The sequence below is a fragment of the Strix uralensis genome, chromosome Z, assembly GCF_047716275.1.
Source record: "Strix uralensis isolate ZFMK-TIS-50842 chromosome Z, bStrUra1, whole genome shotgun sequence".
NCBI lineage: Eukaryota > Metazoa > Chordata > Aves > Strigiformes > Strigidae > Strix > Strix uralensis.
The window spans coordinates 91401866-91418580 of record NC_134012.1 but is presented as its reverse complement, the minus strand read 5'-3'; the positions used below and the strand labels follow the sequence as shown (position 1 = coordinate 91418580).

The window sequence follows — 16715 nt, the reverse complement described above, 5'->3', positions numbered from 1 at the left end:
TTAATTCTGATGCATACAATTCACTTTGCTTTCTTGTTTTGTGATAATTATGTTGTATTTGCTAAGAAAAAAGTAACAGTAGGTAGAATGTATTGGAAGGAATGAGCATTTTGTTTTCAAAATGTGAGGTACAGGTTTTTAATTTTAGAGAGTAATTTAACTTACTGCTGGTGTCTTATAGAACTAGTTAGGTTCATTTCATGTTATTGAAGATTTTAAAACATTTTCAGATATATCAGTGAAGGCATTCTAATGCTTGCTGTTCCCAAAATCTGTGCAAAGGTTATTTTCTGCAGTTAGGAAAACCACCAAAGGAAGTTATCAGTATTTAATGAGTCTGTATTCAGTCTTGTGCATATGTTAAGTTACAGTTGCCCTCAAAAATCAAAACAGAGACTTGCTAAATGTATATCTCTGTGTGATGTAAGTGAAACTTGTGCTCCTGATCACGTAATTTCAACACTGCACTCCCAAGGCTTCCTATCTGGCTTCAAACTCTCCTACGTGTGCAAGTGAGAGAAACATTAGCGCTGCTTAATTCTTGGCCGTAGTTTTCCTGACTGCATGAGAAACTTCCATCCACTGTATTTTCTGTGAGGATTCTAGGAATTCAGTCCTGGGAGTGGTGTCCTGAATCACAGAGAACAAGCCCCTTTGACGTTGGTCTTCTATATAAATTAAATTCTTGAAAAAGCTCTATTGGAGTGAGATGTGTAGCTCCCCTTTGAACAATTGCTCTACTTTTGCAAAAGGTTTTAAGTTGATAGTCTTGACAGCCTTAATCTTGACTGCAGTGTATTTTATCATAAATATATAATATATATAAAAATAAAGTTAACTTTAAGCTAACTGTACTTTTGAACAATGGTCAGCTTAAATGGTCATGGTGAAGACCTTAGCAGCAGTGAAACTGCAGAAGACAGAAACGCTTCCACTCTGAATTGCTATGTTTCCATTCTTATTCCTGTCTGGTTATTAGAATATCTTCACTGGCAGTTTCTAGCTAATATAAAGTGAAGAAATAGGCAGTTGGTGCAAGAAAGACTATTGGCACAAATGGTCTATACACTGGTAGGCTGTGTATGAAGTATTTCTACTGCCTACCAAAGTTTTGAGGTTTGGAAATCTAGATCTAGTTTAGGGAGTGTAATAGTTAATTATGACTTTATAACGTGTCTTTTCAGTAATATTTAATGTCACACTCAGTTTGTTAGATGTGCAGATTGCTTTGTGTTTCTCCAGACCACTGTTTTTTCTGATGAACTTTCTTACTCTCTCATAGTCCTGCTGGCAGTAGTAGATATGACTCCTCTTGTAATGTCAGCCAGGGAAGCTCTCACCTAAGTGAGCTGGACCATTCCCATGAAAGTGCCCATGGCTCCGAGCAAGAAGATGATCACCAGGAAAGAGAGTCAAATAATTCCTACCACAGTTTGGGCAGCTACCAGAAGAATGGTCAGGCATGGCTCAGGGAACAAGAGGAGCCTCATGGCAAAGGAGAGGAGGAGAAGGTCTGCGAGACAGAGGAGAAACGTGCAGACCATTCTGCAGCTGAGTTACCTCTGGAACTTGAGAAGCCCAAGGATGTTGGTGCAGGAACCCAAGTGAGGTAGGTGAAACTATTACTGAGTTCTTTTCCACTAATTTAAAGAGGATTCCTCTGTTTGCTATTTCCTGGAGCAAATTATGTACATTGTTCTTGCAGCCTTCTCTAATAACTAACTTGATGTTGCTGATCTGTGAAACATCTTTATGTGCAGGACCAGTTATTTATGAGACATTGGCTAAGCTTAAACTATGGTTGGTATGTATGTAAAGAGGAATGCCTGCTAATTCCTTGAAGCTCATTTGCTGTATCTTCAGTTTCTGGTTTGATGAATGTAGTCTGACCCAAAGATAGCTGCTTCCATTGCTCCTGTGTGATCAAGCTTACATGTGAGCAACAAAGAACTAGAGGTAGTCATGGTTAGAGCTGCACTAGTTCCTTTCTTCTGTAGTAGGCTACCACAATTAGAGTTAGTGTTTATGTAGTTGTAGGTTGTAGAATTACAGTATGAATAGACGTGTTGCTCTGACTCACTGTGGCAGCTCTTCTTGTCCTTGCACTTGGGCTTTCCAAGCTGTCAACAGTATTGAAAACAGTCTTCAAAAGTATTTCAGCTCAGTTTGGGGGAGTAATAGGTTCTACAGGAATTTCAAATTTCACTTCTTAACTTTGGGAGTGACTTTTTTCCCTTGAGGTAATCAAGTCATTGCAGCCCTAGCATGGATATGGTTTTACTTTCATAAGTATGAGGAATTGTTTTCATTTGGTTCAGTTAAATCCATGGAAAGATGTCTGCCTGCCTGTACACTTTGGATGGTACAGCTGGTGTCACTGTGCTTATATGAAAGAATTAACCGCAGCAGTTCATGTGTAGGCAACCCTTACACTAAAGATGAAAAAAGGAAAACAAGACTAGAAAAAGTGTTAAACTGTTTTTAAACTCTGACTCACTTTCCTCTTCTCCTTACAGAGCCGCAGGAATCTTGTCCCAGAATGGCTGGCCTATATTTGTTCACAGGGAAGGTTATTCACATAGTCTGTTTCAGGCTAATTTAGGCATCTAACTTGGATACTCCCGCATCACTGGCTCCCTTTCTCTCCACTCTCTGGCAATGCTTTCCTGTCTCCATGGAGTATGCATGGAACTGAGCTCTGAACATTGATCCTTAGAGTTGCACCTGAGCTAGATGTGTAGCATGGATGCATGTTGCTCTCAGCTATGTTGTTGTTTTTTTTTTTTTTTACTGTCAGCAGTGCAGGGTGCTTTGCAGACAGTGAAAGATGTTTGTTTTGGTGATTTACACCTCAGCAACATACAAAAGAAGGAATGCAACCAAGGCCCAATGTATCATGAGGTTAGGGAATGTAAAATATGCTGGGGACACTGAGATGAAGCATTGCTGCCAGATGCACATGCCCTCTTGAAAAGCTGTAGGAAAGGGTAGAGTGAGAAAGGTGCAAAAACACAGCTGAGCCCTGTTGCCAGTGTTTCCACTACAGAGGGACTGTAAATTTGTAGCAGTAGGGGTGACTAGGCAGGGCAGTGGTTAGAAGGGACCTGCAACAGGCAAGGGGATGGAAGATCTTCCATCTGCCTCTTTGAGTGTGCAGTTATCATAGAATCACAGAATGGTTTGGGTTGGAAGGGACCTTAAAGATCATCCAGTTCCAACCCCCCTGCTGCAGGCAGGGACACCTTCCACTAGCCCAGGTTGCTCAAAGCCCCGTCCAACCTGGCCTTGAACACTGCCAGGGAGGGGGCAGCCACAGCTTCTCTGGGCAACCTGTGCCAGTGTCTCACCACCCTCACAGGGAAGAATTTCTTCCTTACATCTAATCTAAATCTACCCTCTTTCAGTTTAAAGCCATTACCCCTTGTCCTATCACTACATGCCCTTGTAAAGTGTTATGATACCAATATGTTGAACTGGCTTGATTAGGTATCTTGGACTGCTTTCCTGATGTTCTGACCAACAACATCTTACTCCCGGGGCTGGATTGTATCCTAGCTTATATCTTTCAGCTCATGAGTTTCCAAGACTGTTCCTGTTTATAAGGAAACCTCTGCTTTACCCTCTCACTTTCTAGAGCATGTGCAGAGCTATGTTGACTGGAGCCTGTTGGTTACTTCAGCTTCCAGAGCTGAAGCTGTGATTACACTGTGTAACGTTGAATCTTTAATGCTACAGATAAGTGTTTTTCATATAGTGATTTTCTGTTTCTTGCCTTTAAGCTACCATGGGGACAACGAGCCACCACCGTTTGCTCCAGCAAGAGCCCATTGGATTAAAGCCATTAGCAAAGTTCGACTGCAGCTTCAGGAGGTAGGATGGAGTACTGCTTTGCTCCTTCTCTGTGCTACCTGGCTTTTAGATCTGTGGTGGAAGGTTGCACTTTTTCTTCCTTGTAAGACACCTCTTATAGTTTTGATGTTTTTCAGACAAAAATTTAATCAAATGTATTGTATAGGAACTGTAACATGTTATGATGGTCTTAAAGCTATCTAATTCTATCAAACGTTCTGAACATCATTGTGTGGAACTAGAGATGAATATCAGAAAAGACACAGAAGCAGAGAAATTAGCTCTGAATTTGTAAATAGTTATAATAATGTCTGGGACTAAAAGGTTTGTGTTAAACTGTTTGAAATGAAGACTTTTTCTCAAGGCAACTTGTGAATAGCTTTTTAGCTTAGTAGGAGTTATCTGTATTATTTGTCATGTGAAAATGTTCCTCGGGAAACTTTACATCAAATATTTTTATATATACTAATTGAAAGTGGGTGTATAATAAGTCTTGGTATTTCCATCTCATGAAAGTAAGATTTAAAAATAAATAATCTTGACTTGGAAAGTCAAAAGGAAAAGGTTGTGACATTTTCTTCAACAGTATAAACACTCTTGTTTTAGGAAACAGCGATTAAGACCCAAAAAGTTGTTGTGTGTTTTTTTTTTAAAAAGTCTTATGCTTTCATCCATCTGTGTGCCTACAGAAAGATAACATATGGTGTTCATATTCTATAGATGATAAACTATTGCTTACTACCCAAAGTGCAGAGTTAATATATTTCGTTTAGAAATACTACTTTCTTCTAGACCACTCTCGTTTTTATAAGAAATTATTTTACATTATCTGTCTATCTATCTACCAGTAGCAGGACCTTTCTTTCTCTTCTGGATTTGTTGTAAATTTTTAGGAAAACAATTTTTATTTTATTTTTTTTTTTTTGCATCTGGGGAGGCATCTGAAGTGCCATTGCAGGAATAGTTTTCCCCTTGGCTTATCTGGATTGTAAATTCTTTCCCATCTAACAATTACTGTGTTATTTCACTTCTGAGCAGAAGGAAATTGGGTCAAAACTGTCAGTATGACATGGAAAGTGTAATTTAAGAACACTGTTAGTATCTAAGAAGAAAAGAAACTTCTGTTGTGGTTTTGTAGAGCATGCAAGAAAACCGGTTTAGTTCTGTGCCTTATGGAAAACAAGTGCAGAAACATAATGGAAGGGAGAAGAGATTCAGTGATGCCTCTCCCTGGAGATATATCTCTTTTTTTTTGTTTTTTTCTGGGGTTTTTTTGGTTTTTCTGAGACAGTACAAAGCCCATGAGGTGGTTCAGCGTCAATCTTTGTGTTTCTGCTGAATTGGAAGGAAGACATGCTTTGAGATGACTGTTACAGAAACACTAGTTATGATAGCAAAATGTCATCATTTGCTTTTCCTTGACCACTCCTAACAACTATTGATACAAAATTCCCTTAAAACAAAAAACGTAGAAAATGGAGCTTTCCATCAGCCTGCTCTAGGGCTTAGCTGTCTTTACTCTCCAGAGGCTTTTCCTGACCTCTGCTCTAGATCTCTCTTGTGCCATATAAATCCATTTCTTGTGACTAGGACAAGTAGTAAAGGAACAGAACAGTTCGCTTCCTCTGTTATAGTGGAGGGCAGCTGCAAAGAGAGGATGAAGCCCCACACGCTCTTCTCATGTTCAATAAATGACACTTTTAGCCTTTTCTTGTCAGGTGTTTGTTTTTTTTTTTTTTTTAGGCACTCTTTAATCAGCTCCTCTTTCCCTGCCCTTCCCCCTTCTCCTTTCTTTGTTTTTCCTGAAGTGCAGTGTCCAAAGCTGAATGTAGAAAGCTGGCTGAGAGCCTGCTCGAGTGCACTACAGAGCAATGTGTGTTCTCCAGGCTGTGATCCTGATATCCCAAGATATCAGGTATCCTGCTGTGATGGTGCCTTTTTATTGCAGACTAACACTGATGCATAGTTAGTCTCTTACCCTTCCCAGAGCTGAGGTTCCTTCTGAAGAAAGGCTTTGTCAGTTGTTCCTTAGCCTAGATTTGTGTTGGAATACAGCTGAATATGGCTTTGCACTTGTTCTTACGGAATTGTTTTTTTTCACTCCTTAAGCTGTCTGTCTTTTCCTGCTCTGTTTTGCCTACAAATCCTTAACTTGTATGTGAAAAAGTTGTGTAGTACCCGAGCTGCCAGGCTGTGTGCTACCAGAGCTGCCTGAGGGACCCTGCTTGATACATTCTTTGAGTTTGGCTACCCTGAATATAATTTTTTCCAGTGTGTTTGCATCTATTTTAGCAATTTCATCCAGACCTCAGGATATAAAACTTCTACTGTTCTTCTCCTACCCCTAAGACTAATTTACCTTGTTACAGAAGGAAGTGAAATGCATTTGACACAGTTCTACTCTTGATGAAACTACGCTCGCTGTTATTTCTCTCCTTTTTATGTTCTGGAAGATTTGAAAATAATTTGATTTTTTGTTCCAGTCTTCAATTCCCAGGATGGGGAGGAGAAAGTCAAGTTAGTGCTTTCATAATTATCCAAGCCCTCCTCTTCCTAATTTTTAAGCATAAATGCTTGCTTTGCCCTTTTCATATCTCCAAGTGCATTGCCTGTTTTTCAAGTTCTTAGTGCTTTGTGATTGTCGGTCTTGCAACCTAATACCCAGGGATGAAGATTTATCAGGGCCAGCTGACTTAGAAATAACTACCTTATCTCTTTGCTTTCAAATTTGTTTTCCTTTATGGCAGCTTGTTTTTTATAACTTGCTAAGCTTTTTTTTTTCCTTTTTTTTACAAAACAGTATTAATTCTGTCAGCTGCCTGACTGCCGTTGTCCCTGTCAGTGAAGATAAAAAGGAATTAAGGCATCAAATGTTCCAGCCTTCTTCGTGTCACCTGATGAGAGCTTTGTCTTCCTATGAGTAGCAGCCATGGTTCTTTTGTCATATTGTGTGTTCACTGCTAGATGTTTAATTTTGTGCGTTAGCCTTTTGATTTCTTTCCGTGCAATCATGCTTGGCCTTAAAACCTTCCTCAAGAAGAGGGTTCAAGCCCTCTGGAGAGGGGGACAGGTCTCATTATATGTCCTTTCCTTCCTGTTCACTGGGATAGCTTGTTATTTTTGTGTGTTAATGCTGTTTCATTAGCTTCCTGAACTCCCTGGTCCTTTAAGACTGTTTCTTGTGAGCTCTTGCTACTGATTCTAAGTTTTTATTAGTGTTTGTTCTTGGATTACATAGTGTTTTTCTAGCTTGTCTGATTCCTTTCCTTCTAAGGTATCAGGAAGACTGTCACAGTTTTCAGATGCATTTGCATTCTCATTTCTGTCTGTACTTTTGCTCAAATCCAGAAGAGCATCTCATTAGTTGCTTTCTGCACCTTGTGTGTCATCAGCTCATTCCTGGTCTTGTTTGAGAGTCAGTGATACGAATACAGACTATCCAGATAAGTATCAGGATTTCAAAGGTCCCTGTGATGATAGTCTAACCAGGTGATTCTTTTGGTGGTTAGAAAAGGTCATGTCTTGTTTCTCTGATCGCCCTGTTAACATCTTCCTATTTTCTGTCATAACCAAGAAGCTTTCCAGAGGACTATCCTTCTCTTTTGTTCCAGTGCTTAGAGCAGCTGTTTATGTCCTTAATGTTCAAAGCAATGCCTCCAGCTCTTTTCCATGTACCCCTTCCTCAGTGTGTTAATTTCATTAACACATGTGGAGCTCCAGCTCACAGATCTGAACTGCTGGATTCCTCTCACATAGACTACTGAAATGGTTCTTATGACTCTTAATTGTTAATGATCTGGATGAAATTTGAAAAAAAGAAAAGGAAAAAAAAAGACACCCAAGAAGTTTCATGTGTGATGTGATTGTAAATCCCCAGAGCGATTCAGCCTCCTACCTGGGGAGAGATTAATATTCATGTGAATAATATATATGCATCCTACAGCACCATGAGTCAGAAATGTAGTATTTTAATTAAGACTTGACAGTTATAAAATGGCACAAAAATTTGTAACTGTGCATGTTAAAAAAGCTTTGTGGTAGCGTGCATGTTTTTTTCTTCACTTCTGCTGTTTTGCTTGTTCTCTTTCTGTATTTGTGAAGAGGAAACTTAATTATGCCAGAATCAAACTAGGGTTTTTAGCCCTGAGAGGAATGACTCAATAATTCTCACCTTCACACTCAGAACTTTGTCTACAAAGAGGGATTAATTGATAGCTCGTCTGCTGCAGTCCCTCTGTGGGAGCTTCTTTTCCAGAAGAACAACAAACACATAGCTATTGCATCTTCAACTTGCAGCCCTCTTTAACTGAAATAGCCTTCAGCTAGGGACATGGGTGTGTGAGTTTTAAAATTACACGAATTTGAATCTGAGTTTTGTATAACATGGAAGAATTGGCAGACTGGAGAAGAGCAAAAATTCAGTCAAATCATCAAATTGCCTCTCTTACCAATTATTTCAAGCATATTTAAGTATTACAGGAGGGTTTGGGGTCTGGGATTTTATCCACTCATGTTGAATTTGTTTATGGGGGAAAAAGTCTTATGCATAATTTTCCTCTTTTTATTTCAGGAGATTAAATACATCAATTTGCTTGTTTTCATTTCAAAACAAAGTCATTGGAGCAGTGTTTCCTCTTTGTTTCTTCTTCTTCTAGATGCCATTTTATACCAATTATTTTTATTTTAATCTTTGTATTTCCCCATTAAATGTCAATAGTCTGTTCTTTTTCACTGCCATGTAACTAGATCACATACTGAGATGGCAGATGTAGTTCATGACATTGTTTTTCTGGAGTATGATAAACACTTGCAGGGAGGGGACTAAATGACAGGTATCCTCTAGTCTTACAGGTACCCAGTTGTATCCTCAGTCTTATTTTGCCATGCCCCATAGCTTCACAGGCAGCACTTCTGATCAAGCACCTGCAAATATTTAAGAACCACCAGGATCTCACTTTTAAAAGCCTGGCCCAGGGAGGGCGTTGTATTGGTGTTTTTGGAGTGTGAAGCCCTATTTTTATTTTGAGAAAGAAAGCTGCTGGTGCAAACCACCACTATTCCTTTCTTATGTAGCTGTGTAGTGCCCTGAAGAGTCCTTTCTGGACTTCCACTGTTAGTGAGGAGGTCAGCAAGGCACTAACTGGTGCCAGCTTTGATTCCTAATTTGACTGCAAGTTATCTGCCTGCCTCCACTCCCCACATATGAATCCAGACCCTCTGATCAGTAAAACCACATACTGTACACCAGTCCAGATAGTGGAGGACATGTCTGCTCTGAGCCAGTCACCAAAGATTAGAAACTGTCCCTTTACACCTCTAATGAACCGTGCAGTCCATGCAATAGTTTACTTTCAGCATTTTATTTCCCTCAAGCTTTGTTGCCTAGGTGTCTTTTTATCAGTCCCGTGAAGATGAGTAAGCTCTGCATTTTCAAAGCCTCCTACACAGTGGCAAAGAAGCAAACTGAAGCACCGTGACTCTAACAGAGAGTTACTAGAAACTTCTCTTCATACAGAAAAACTACATCTCCAGTTAAATGTCTTCCTTCTTTTCTACCTGTTGTATTTATGAAGGTTATCTTTAACCTCCACCAAAATACCAGCATTGCTGATCAAATGTCCTAGGAATCAGGGTTGGTGGGGATCTCTAGAACACCCCTGTGCTCATGAAATTACTGTTCCTACACCAGAGAGGAGTTCAGGTCTGTGTAGGTAAGGTGCAATCTGAGGGTCACTGCCAGCTGTAGCACAGATTGTCTGCTGTCAGGTGGCTGTACCCACAATGGCAGTCAAGTGCTTTCTGCATACCTTATCTATAAAATCTGTATGTGGCTTTCAGATCCCTTAGGGATTACACAACAATATTTATTTAAAAAGCATTTAAATACAAAAGTAGTGGAGATATTCTACTATCTCCCCATGCCATAATCTTACTTCACTGTGTTGCATCGGAGTTTGCAGACTGGCAAGTCTTGTGGGACTCCGCAAAGCCCTTCACAGCTTTTCCAGAGCAGCTTTTAGTGCAGAGTGATTCCCCCGTGCTTGAACAACAACCTCTGTCTGTTGTCTCTTCTGGGTGCCTCTCTGTGAGGGAAGGTTCAGCTGACATGCTGTATGTACTCAGAGGAGGAAAAGCTTCTTTAATCTCCAAGTAGCTTAAATAGGAACCTGCATATTTGCATTTGTTTGAAATAAAATGCATGTTTATTCATCGTTACTGAGATTCTATCATTTTACTATCATTTTTTAACCTGCTTTACAATGAATGTTAACAGAAATGTTACAGCAGAGAGATAATTATTTGTATGTACACACAAGAAGGCAGTGTTTTGCCTTCATTAGCTGCTGTCGTGATTTTTGAGTAGCTTTTTGATAACCTTATCTCCAGTGGGAAATATCAGCAGGCTTGCTCTTTTTAGAGTAGTTACGCTAAAATTAAGAGAAATGCTCTCCTGTGGAGCAACATGCTGGCCAGAAATGCTTTTCATAATGACCACAGCAACTAGAAGCCTGTTCAATTGCTAACAGGTTTTTTTGCAAAGCTGCTCTCAACATATCAATGTACTGACACTCAAGTTCTATTCCTCTCTGCTAAAAACCAATTTTGGTGTTGATGGTCTGTGTTCCCGGGCACACAGGGCATCTGTCCCTTTCGGTGACAACAGAGTTCCTCCATACTTTCTTGTTGCTGGTTAGAAAAAACCCAAACTAACTTGGGAAGTTTTCTTAGTTGTTACAGGAGTTTGCAGAGGGAATAGCTAACTTTCCTGTAATACTATTTTAATTTTTTTCTCTACAAGCCTCCTATGGGGCTTGCAAGACCAGGGGTGGACTCCAGGAGAAGGCAAAGAATCCTGACATGTTGTTTCTTTTACTGATCTATAGTAGTATTCAGGACTATAGCTTTATTTCTCTGGTTTTGTATTGTAAACTCTACATACCTATAAGTCAAAATTATTATGAAGCCTTTGGATGGGAGTCCAAGTGTAAGTTACTTTTCTTCCAGGATTTATTCCACTGATTTTCTTAAAAAGAAAAGGAAGGTGTAACATCTGGGATGTTTACAAACATCTGGGATGTTTACAAACACAGGATGTGCCACAATCGGGTGTATCTCTTACTTTGTGCCACCACTGCACATTTTAAGTTCAAGTAGTCCAATCTGGCTGGACTGTATACTTCTCTTCTGCCTTATAAGGTCATAATGACAGTACTGGGATGAATGTGAATAGTCTGCCATTATCTCTTTTTTTTAACTCGAAACACTTCATGTGTGAGTGCTTGACTTCTGGAATGAAGCTGGGTGGAAAGTATCTGCTGCTTTTGCAAAGTGAGGGGGTTTTGGTGGGTGGATGGGGGTTTAGACTTTCTGGTTTTGACTTTTTGAGATTGACTGGTATATGAGAGATTGGAGACCCCTCTGTGGAAGAGCCAGCACTTTAAGATAGAACATGTCTAGATTAAGCAGGGAATAGGACTCTAGTTCCTGAACTAAACTGGGCAATACTGAGATTTTAACCTAGGTTTCCCATGGTTTAGATAAGTGCATTGACTGCTAAGCTATAACATTCTTCTAGGGAATGACTCTTGCTCCATCCCCTGTTTGGACATCTTAGACCAGAGAAATATTCCCATTCAAATTCATCATGATCCTGTAAAGCAGATTTTGATTCTGACAAGTTGGTGTTTTTTGAAGGAAAAGGTGTCTTGGTCACCTTCTTCCTCTCTATGGAAGTTGTACCTCTGCTGATCAGAGAGCAAGATGTGGGTGGCAGCAGTGGGCTGGCAATGTGGATAGATGACTGATGTCTTGTACAGCTTCGAGTTTCCCAATGAGACACGTACCCAGAATTGCTGCCATTTTGTCTCTGGGCATCACTTCTCTTAGGCAATCTGGTCACAGTGGTTTCTGTGTTTGTTATCTCCAGAAGTGACTTGGGTGTTGCAGGCTGAAGGAACTATCCATGTGCCTACGCAGAGCACCGCTGAACCAGGATGAACTACAGTAAGCTTTTTTCCCCTGTCTGGTGCTACACAGAAATACATTCACATTTGTACCAAGACTTTTCCAAATACTTTGTCGAGCAACTGCTTGTCTTTTCCCACAACTGCTGCAGCAGTTGTCTGAAGCTTTCAGGAAAGATGGAACACAGATACATTTGGAGAGTGGACCAAGTCCTCTAAATATTATCTACCAAAGTCTGTAAAAGAATACTAAAAATGTTGGATCTGAGGCAACCATTTCTACCTTATGCAAAACTCCCCTCTTTGCGCCTTGTTTTGGGGATGTAACGGCAGAAAGAATGAGAGCAGTGTACTCTGTTGATAGAGCCTTGTATCTGATGTGCAGTGGGGCACAGAAACCTGTGATGTCCTGACCACGTCGACATGGCACTCGTGCATGGTGCTCATCAGTAGAAATTGAGAAAGCTTCATCCAGCATTGGAGTAAGTCAATTCCTCCTGCTCAGAATAGGGGTGCAATGGGAGGAGTGGGAGGGGGGACTCCTACCTGCCACATACGCAGGCCTTAAAAATAGCATTGGCTGTTGGGAGAGCCAGACTTCACACTCTTATTTTTAAGGCTCTGTGTGGGAGGAGGGGATATTTCCCAGTGTTGTGTATTACTGAAGCAATCTGTACAAGAAATGCTGCACCGGAGAGATAGCAGTGGGCTTTGGCTTACAAAGCACAAGACTTGGGGAAAAGATGAGCTAACCAGCACTGACTGAGAGTATCATAAATAAAGCATTAACTATTCATGCAGTGTTAGCAAACGCTTTGAATAACATCATAACTTCATAGAAAAAGGCACTAGGTCAGAAAAAGGGGTTTGGTACATGACAATTTTGTCTTTTAGTGTTGTTCTTCTTTCACTTGTTTTCCAAGCTGCATGGTTACACAACTTGTTTAGATGTAGGGCATGGCTGCCCTTCGTGCTCTTGAACTAATTTCTGGAGTTGTGTAAGGGTTGTTGTAGCTGGAATCTTCTAGTACTGTGCATCTGGGTTTAAGTAAGATGATTGCTTTTTTACCTCCCATTGTAAAAGTGGCATTCGGAAGTCAAATGCTGTTAATAATGCTTAATGTAATGCCTGAAGACAGCGGGACTCCAGTTCTGTCTGGTGCTACATAGTATGTAGAGTAGCATTTTTATTTTCTACACATTTTAATGTCAATGTTTTATTGAATTCAAGCCACTTGAAGGTTTTGTGGTACAGCAAATGAATGCTGCCCATTAGGATCTAGTTCTTGACAGGTGGTACAAGAACTTTTTTTGCATCCAGACTCCTTTATTGGCATCCAAATAGGAGTTTTAAGCCATGCCATGGCCACCAATATGTTGTCTACTGTCAGCTCATATTTAGAGTCTGAACAATTTTGTGACTTTGTGGAGGACTGATCAGATGAGCCTGGTCTGGGTCAAGCTGTGGGTTCATTTCCACTGCTGTGATGGTTAATCACTGGCACTTTCAAAAGAGCTTTTTGGTGGTTCCCCATTGGTTTCATTTGAAACCTGTATGTGGTTAAAGGTGGGACTAGTTCTTCGTCTCCTTGGCTTTTGAATCTGTAAGGAAATGCCTGCAGCCTTTCCTGGCAGTCTGTGAGTGAAATTTGTAACATGCATCCTCTGCTGAAAGGTGCTTGAGAACATCAAGGTATTGGATATCAGTCCTGTAGGGAGAATTTCCTGAGCGCATTGACAGCTTTAGCCTTTGTGTGCCTTAAAAATAAAGATAATTTAGGCATAAAGCTGGGGTGAAATCCCAAATGTAACTTGAGATTTTCATCTGTTGCTCAAGCATGCAGGTACCAGATGCTGGAAGGGCTGCGATAAGTCTGTGTGCTGATTTTCTGGAGAGCCGTAGACAGCGAGACTTGCTGTACAGGGTGGCTTGTGCCTTTGGGCTTGCAGGTTGATGAGATACCAGGTGAGCAGTGGTGCTGCTCTCTGGCCTGTGGTAGTATCCTGTTAAAAACATGAGGATCCTGTTTAAACCACTGTTTAAGCATTGGATTGGGAAGAGAGAAGGAAGGGCTGGTCTGGGTAACTACAGGCTCATTTAGTCTGCCCTCACTAGTGTGTGAGGCTGTAGAAATAATTGGGAAGGAAAGTGTAACTGCCTGGGAAATTAGTAAAAGCACTAATTGTATGCTGCTTTATACTCTGTGTTACACTGTGACAGACCAGGTGGGCAGTAGGTCTCATCTGCCTGTATTTTCAATGTATTTCAAATATGCCATGTAGGAAACCAGCAAACGGTTTGGAGAAGATGAGGGCTATTGCAAAATCAGAGAATAGGCTAACAGAAGTGGGAGAAGGGACACTGGGACAGTCCTGGGAGGGGAGGTGCTGATGATGTGTGAGATGAGACCAAACAAGTATGGCTCAGCTTAGCAGACTGGAAGCTGAGAGCGGATGTTGCTGCCATTTACTAATAGAGCATGGGAGTAAATATTGGCAAGTTTACAGCTATTTAAGCTAAAGGTTAATGTTAGCGCAAGAACAGAGGGGTATAAGCTTGTTATGAACAAACCCAGGCTAGAAATCAGAAAGCGATTTTTCTAATTGTTAGTGAACAGCTTCCAAATGGGTTTCTTTGCCCTTTCTGTTTCTAATTAATCTAAAAATGAGTCTGTTTATGAAAGCCATTATATGACAGTCGCCTGTGGGAGCAAAGAATAAGACTTCATCATGCAGGAAGCCTCTAAGTAGGCTGTGAGAAATGTCCGTGGAACCACAGCCTCCATAACTATTTTTCGTAGTGTGGCCTCCCCGTGTTCACACTGCCCACCTGCCTGCCTTTGCTGCCAAGCTGTACCACGTCGCAGGACCCTGTGGGTTTCGGAGCACAACCAGAGGTGTGTAGGAGAGGTATTTGCTACTGAGATGCTGTCACTGAAGTAAAATTGTGAAAATCGTATTGCAGCCCCTCTTGGACGGTGGTTTTTCTGTGCACTTGTGCAGTAGATATTAAGGATGCTAGACTGTGAGTGGTTTCTTGAAGAACAGTAGTTATTAGTGGCTCATGCCTGCTAATGAACCTGTCATAGATATAATTTTGTTTTCTGACAAATGTTCAAGCGGTAACAGTTTCAGAAAATATGGTAGTTTGTAAACAGGTTTGTTCTTAAATGAGATTTTTTTTAAAATTCCCCATGGGATTTCTGTTGCTTATTTAAACAGTAAATTGCAATTGAACCTATAGTCATTAAAAGTTTTTAAAAGCTAACACTGGAAAATTATTTTCTAGGAGAGCTTGAAAAGCAACAGAGAATACCAAGATAAAATTGGTTATGTGTACTAAAAGGGAGGTAATAGATCTATCCAGCTAGAAGGGAATTTAGATTTAGCCCTGATTTACTTATTTAGCCTCATTTTTGTCAATACTTTGTTACATACAAGAATATGAAATACAAATAGAGATTGCTTTATGTAAAAGATCAGTTTATTTTAACCATGTTTCCATCTGGTTTTTATTTTTGTTAATGAGTCAGTATTCACCTTGTATTTTAAGATAACACACACATTTTTGAGAAACTGTTATTGAGAAACTGAGAGTGCTAAATTTTATTGCAATTTATTTAAATTTTTCTATTTTTATTCAGTGTATCATGTTAGTGCAGCAGATTGAAATGCATGCAAGTGTTTTTGTGATATCTCATGTAACGGGTACTTGAAGGATCCAGTTTTGTCTACACAAATACCTGTAGATTGGCTGGTGTATTCACTCTGAATTTTGTTATGCCTAATTTAAGGAACTTAATTTAAAGCAAGTACAACTCTCCTTCATATTTTGTGACATGGATGCATGTTACTCATCCTAATTAAGTCACTCTATTTTTATCTTGCAGTAGTAATAGCTAGTTAATATACAACTGTGTACAGCTGCTAGAATCACCCCTTTTTCATCCTGTCTTTACATCCCCTTCTCTCCAGTGTCAGTGAAGAAATGGCTTCTATGACCTGAGAGCACAGAGCAGAGGGAGCAGCTACTGGAGTGACCCCCTGCCATCCCTGCTCAGTGTTTGGGTGTGTTTTCATCAAACTGCATTTGTCCCTCCTGTCATAGACTTGCCAAAGGGGCTAATTGGCCTCTCAGTCACTTGACTTAGGTCAGCTATGTAATCAAAGCCTGGTTTGTAGTGCAATTTTCATCCCCTTGCAGAGGCTTTCTAAATCCAGTCATTTTCATTTTTTGCATTAAATTTCCTCCCCTGTCCCTCTCAATTCGGAGCAGACTGACTGGGTTTCTAGACCCAGTTAATTCAGGCCCATTTTGTAGAGCCTGTCAAGTGCCTTTACTGGAGGTGTGAAAGCTGTGTCTGGGCTTATTAATATGGGTGTGATTGCTGGAGTTGGCTTTGTCAGAGCTACAGGGTTGCAGTGCCCCTTTTTTCTTGTTCAGTGCCTACACTAACAGTGTCTTCAGAGACTGACAGACGTGTATATGGAGTTCATAACAAGTATTTATGAGGTATTTTGGTTCATTAATCAACTGCTGCCTTCTGCAGGGAATATAAATACACAAAATTATTCCTACTTATTTAATCCAGCAGTCATAAAGACGAAGGTAGGGTAGTAAAAAAGACTCTTTCCCTGCTTTTTGAAACTTGGTGCATCTGTGGCAAATGAGGAAGAAAGTGCTGGCAGACTGATCTGTCAGGAGTGGTAGCTGGGCATTGCTTCATAAGCTTGTTAATTGTTACTTCTCTGCCACGCTGTTGCATGATGCTGGACAAGCTGTGGTGGCTTTTGAAAAGGGTTTTTTCTGTTGCATCTCACTCTGATCCATTAATTGATTTCTAGTTATTTAATTTAAGATTCCGGAAGTAAGCCATCAGAGCAGTAAGTAAAGTAGCTGGA

The 16715-nt window shown here is 40.3% G+C and overlaps 1 protein-coding gene across 2 annotated transcripts in view; it reads left to right on the top strand.

Moving 5' to 3' along the window:
* UNC13B (unc-13 homolog B) overlaps positions 1 to 16715 on the top strand; it is a 220177-nt gene that overhangs the window by 79731 nt on the left and 123731 nt on the right. For both annotated transcript variants that reach the window (XM_074856071.1, XM_074856070.1), the window contains exons 9-10: positions 1283 to 1609; positions 3780 to 3870. In XM_074856071.1, coding sequence (XP_074712172.1) covers positions 1283 to 1609; positions 3780 to 3870 — 418 coding nt within the window. The remainder of the gene's footprint in view (positions 1 to 1282; positions 1610 to 3779; positions 3871 to 16715) is intronic.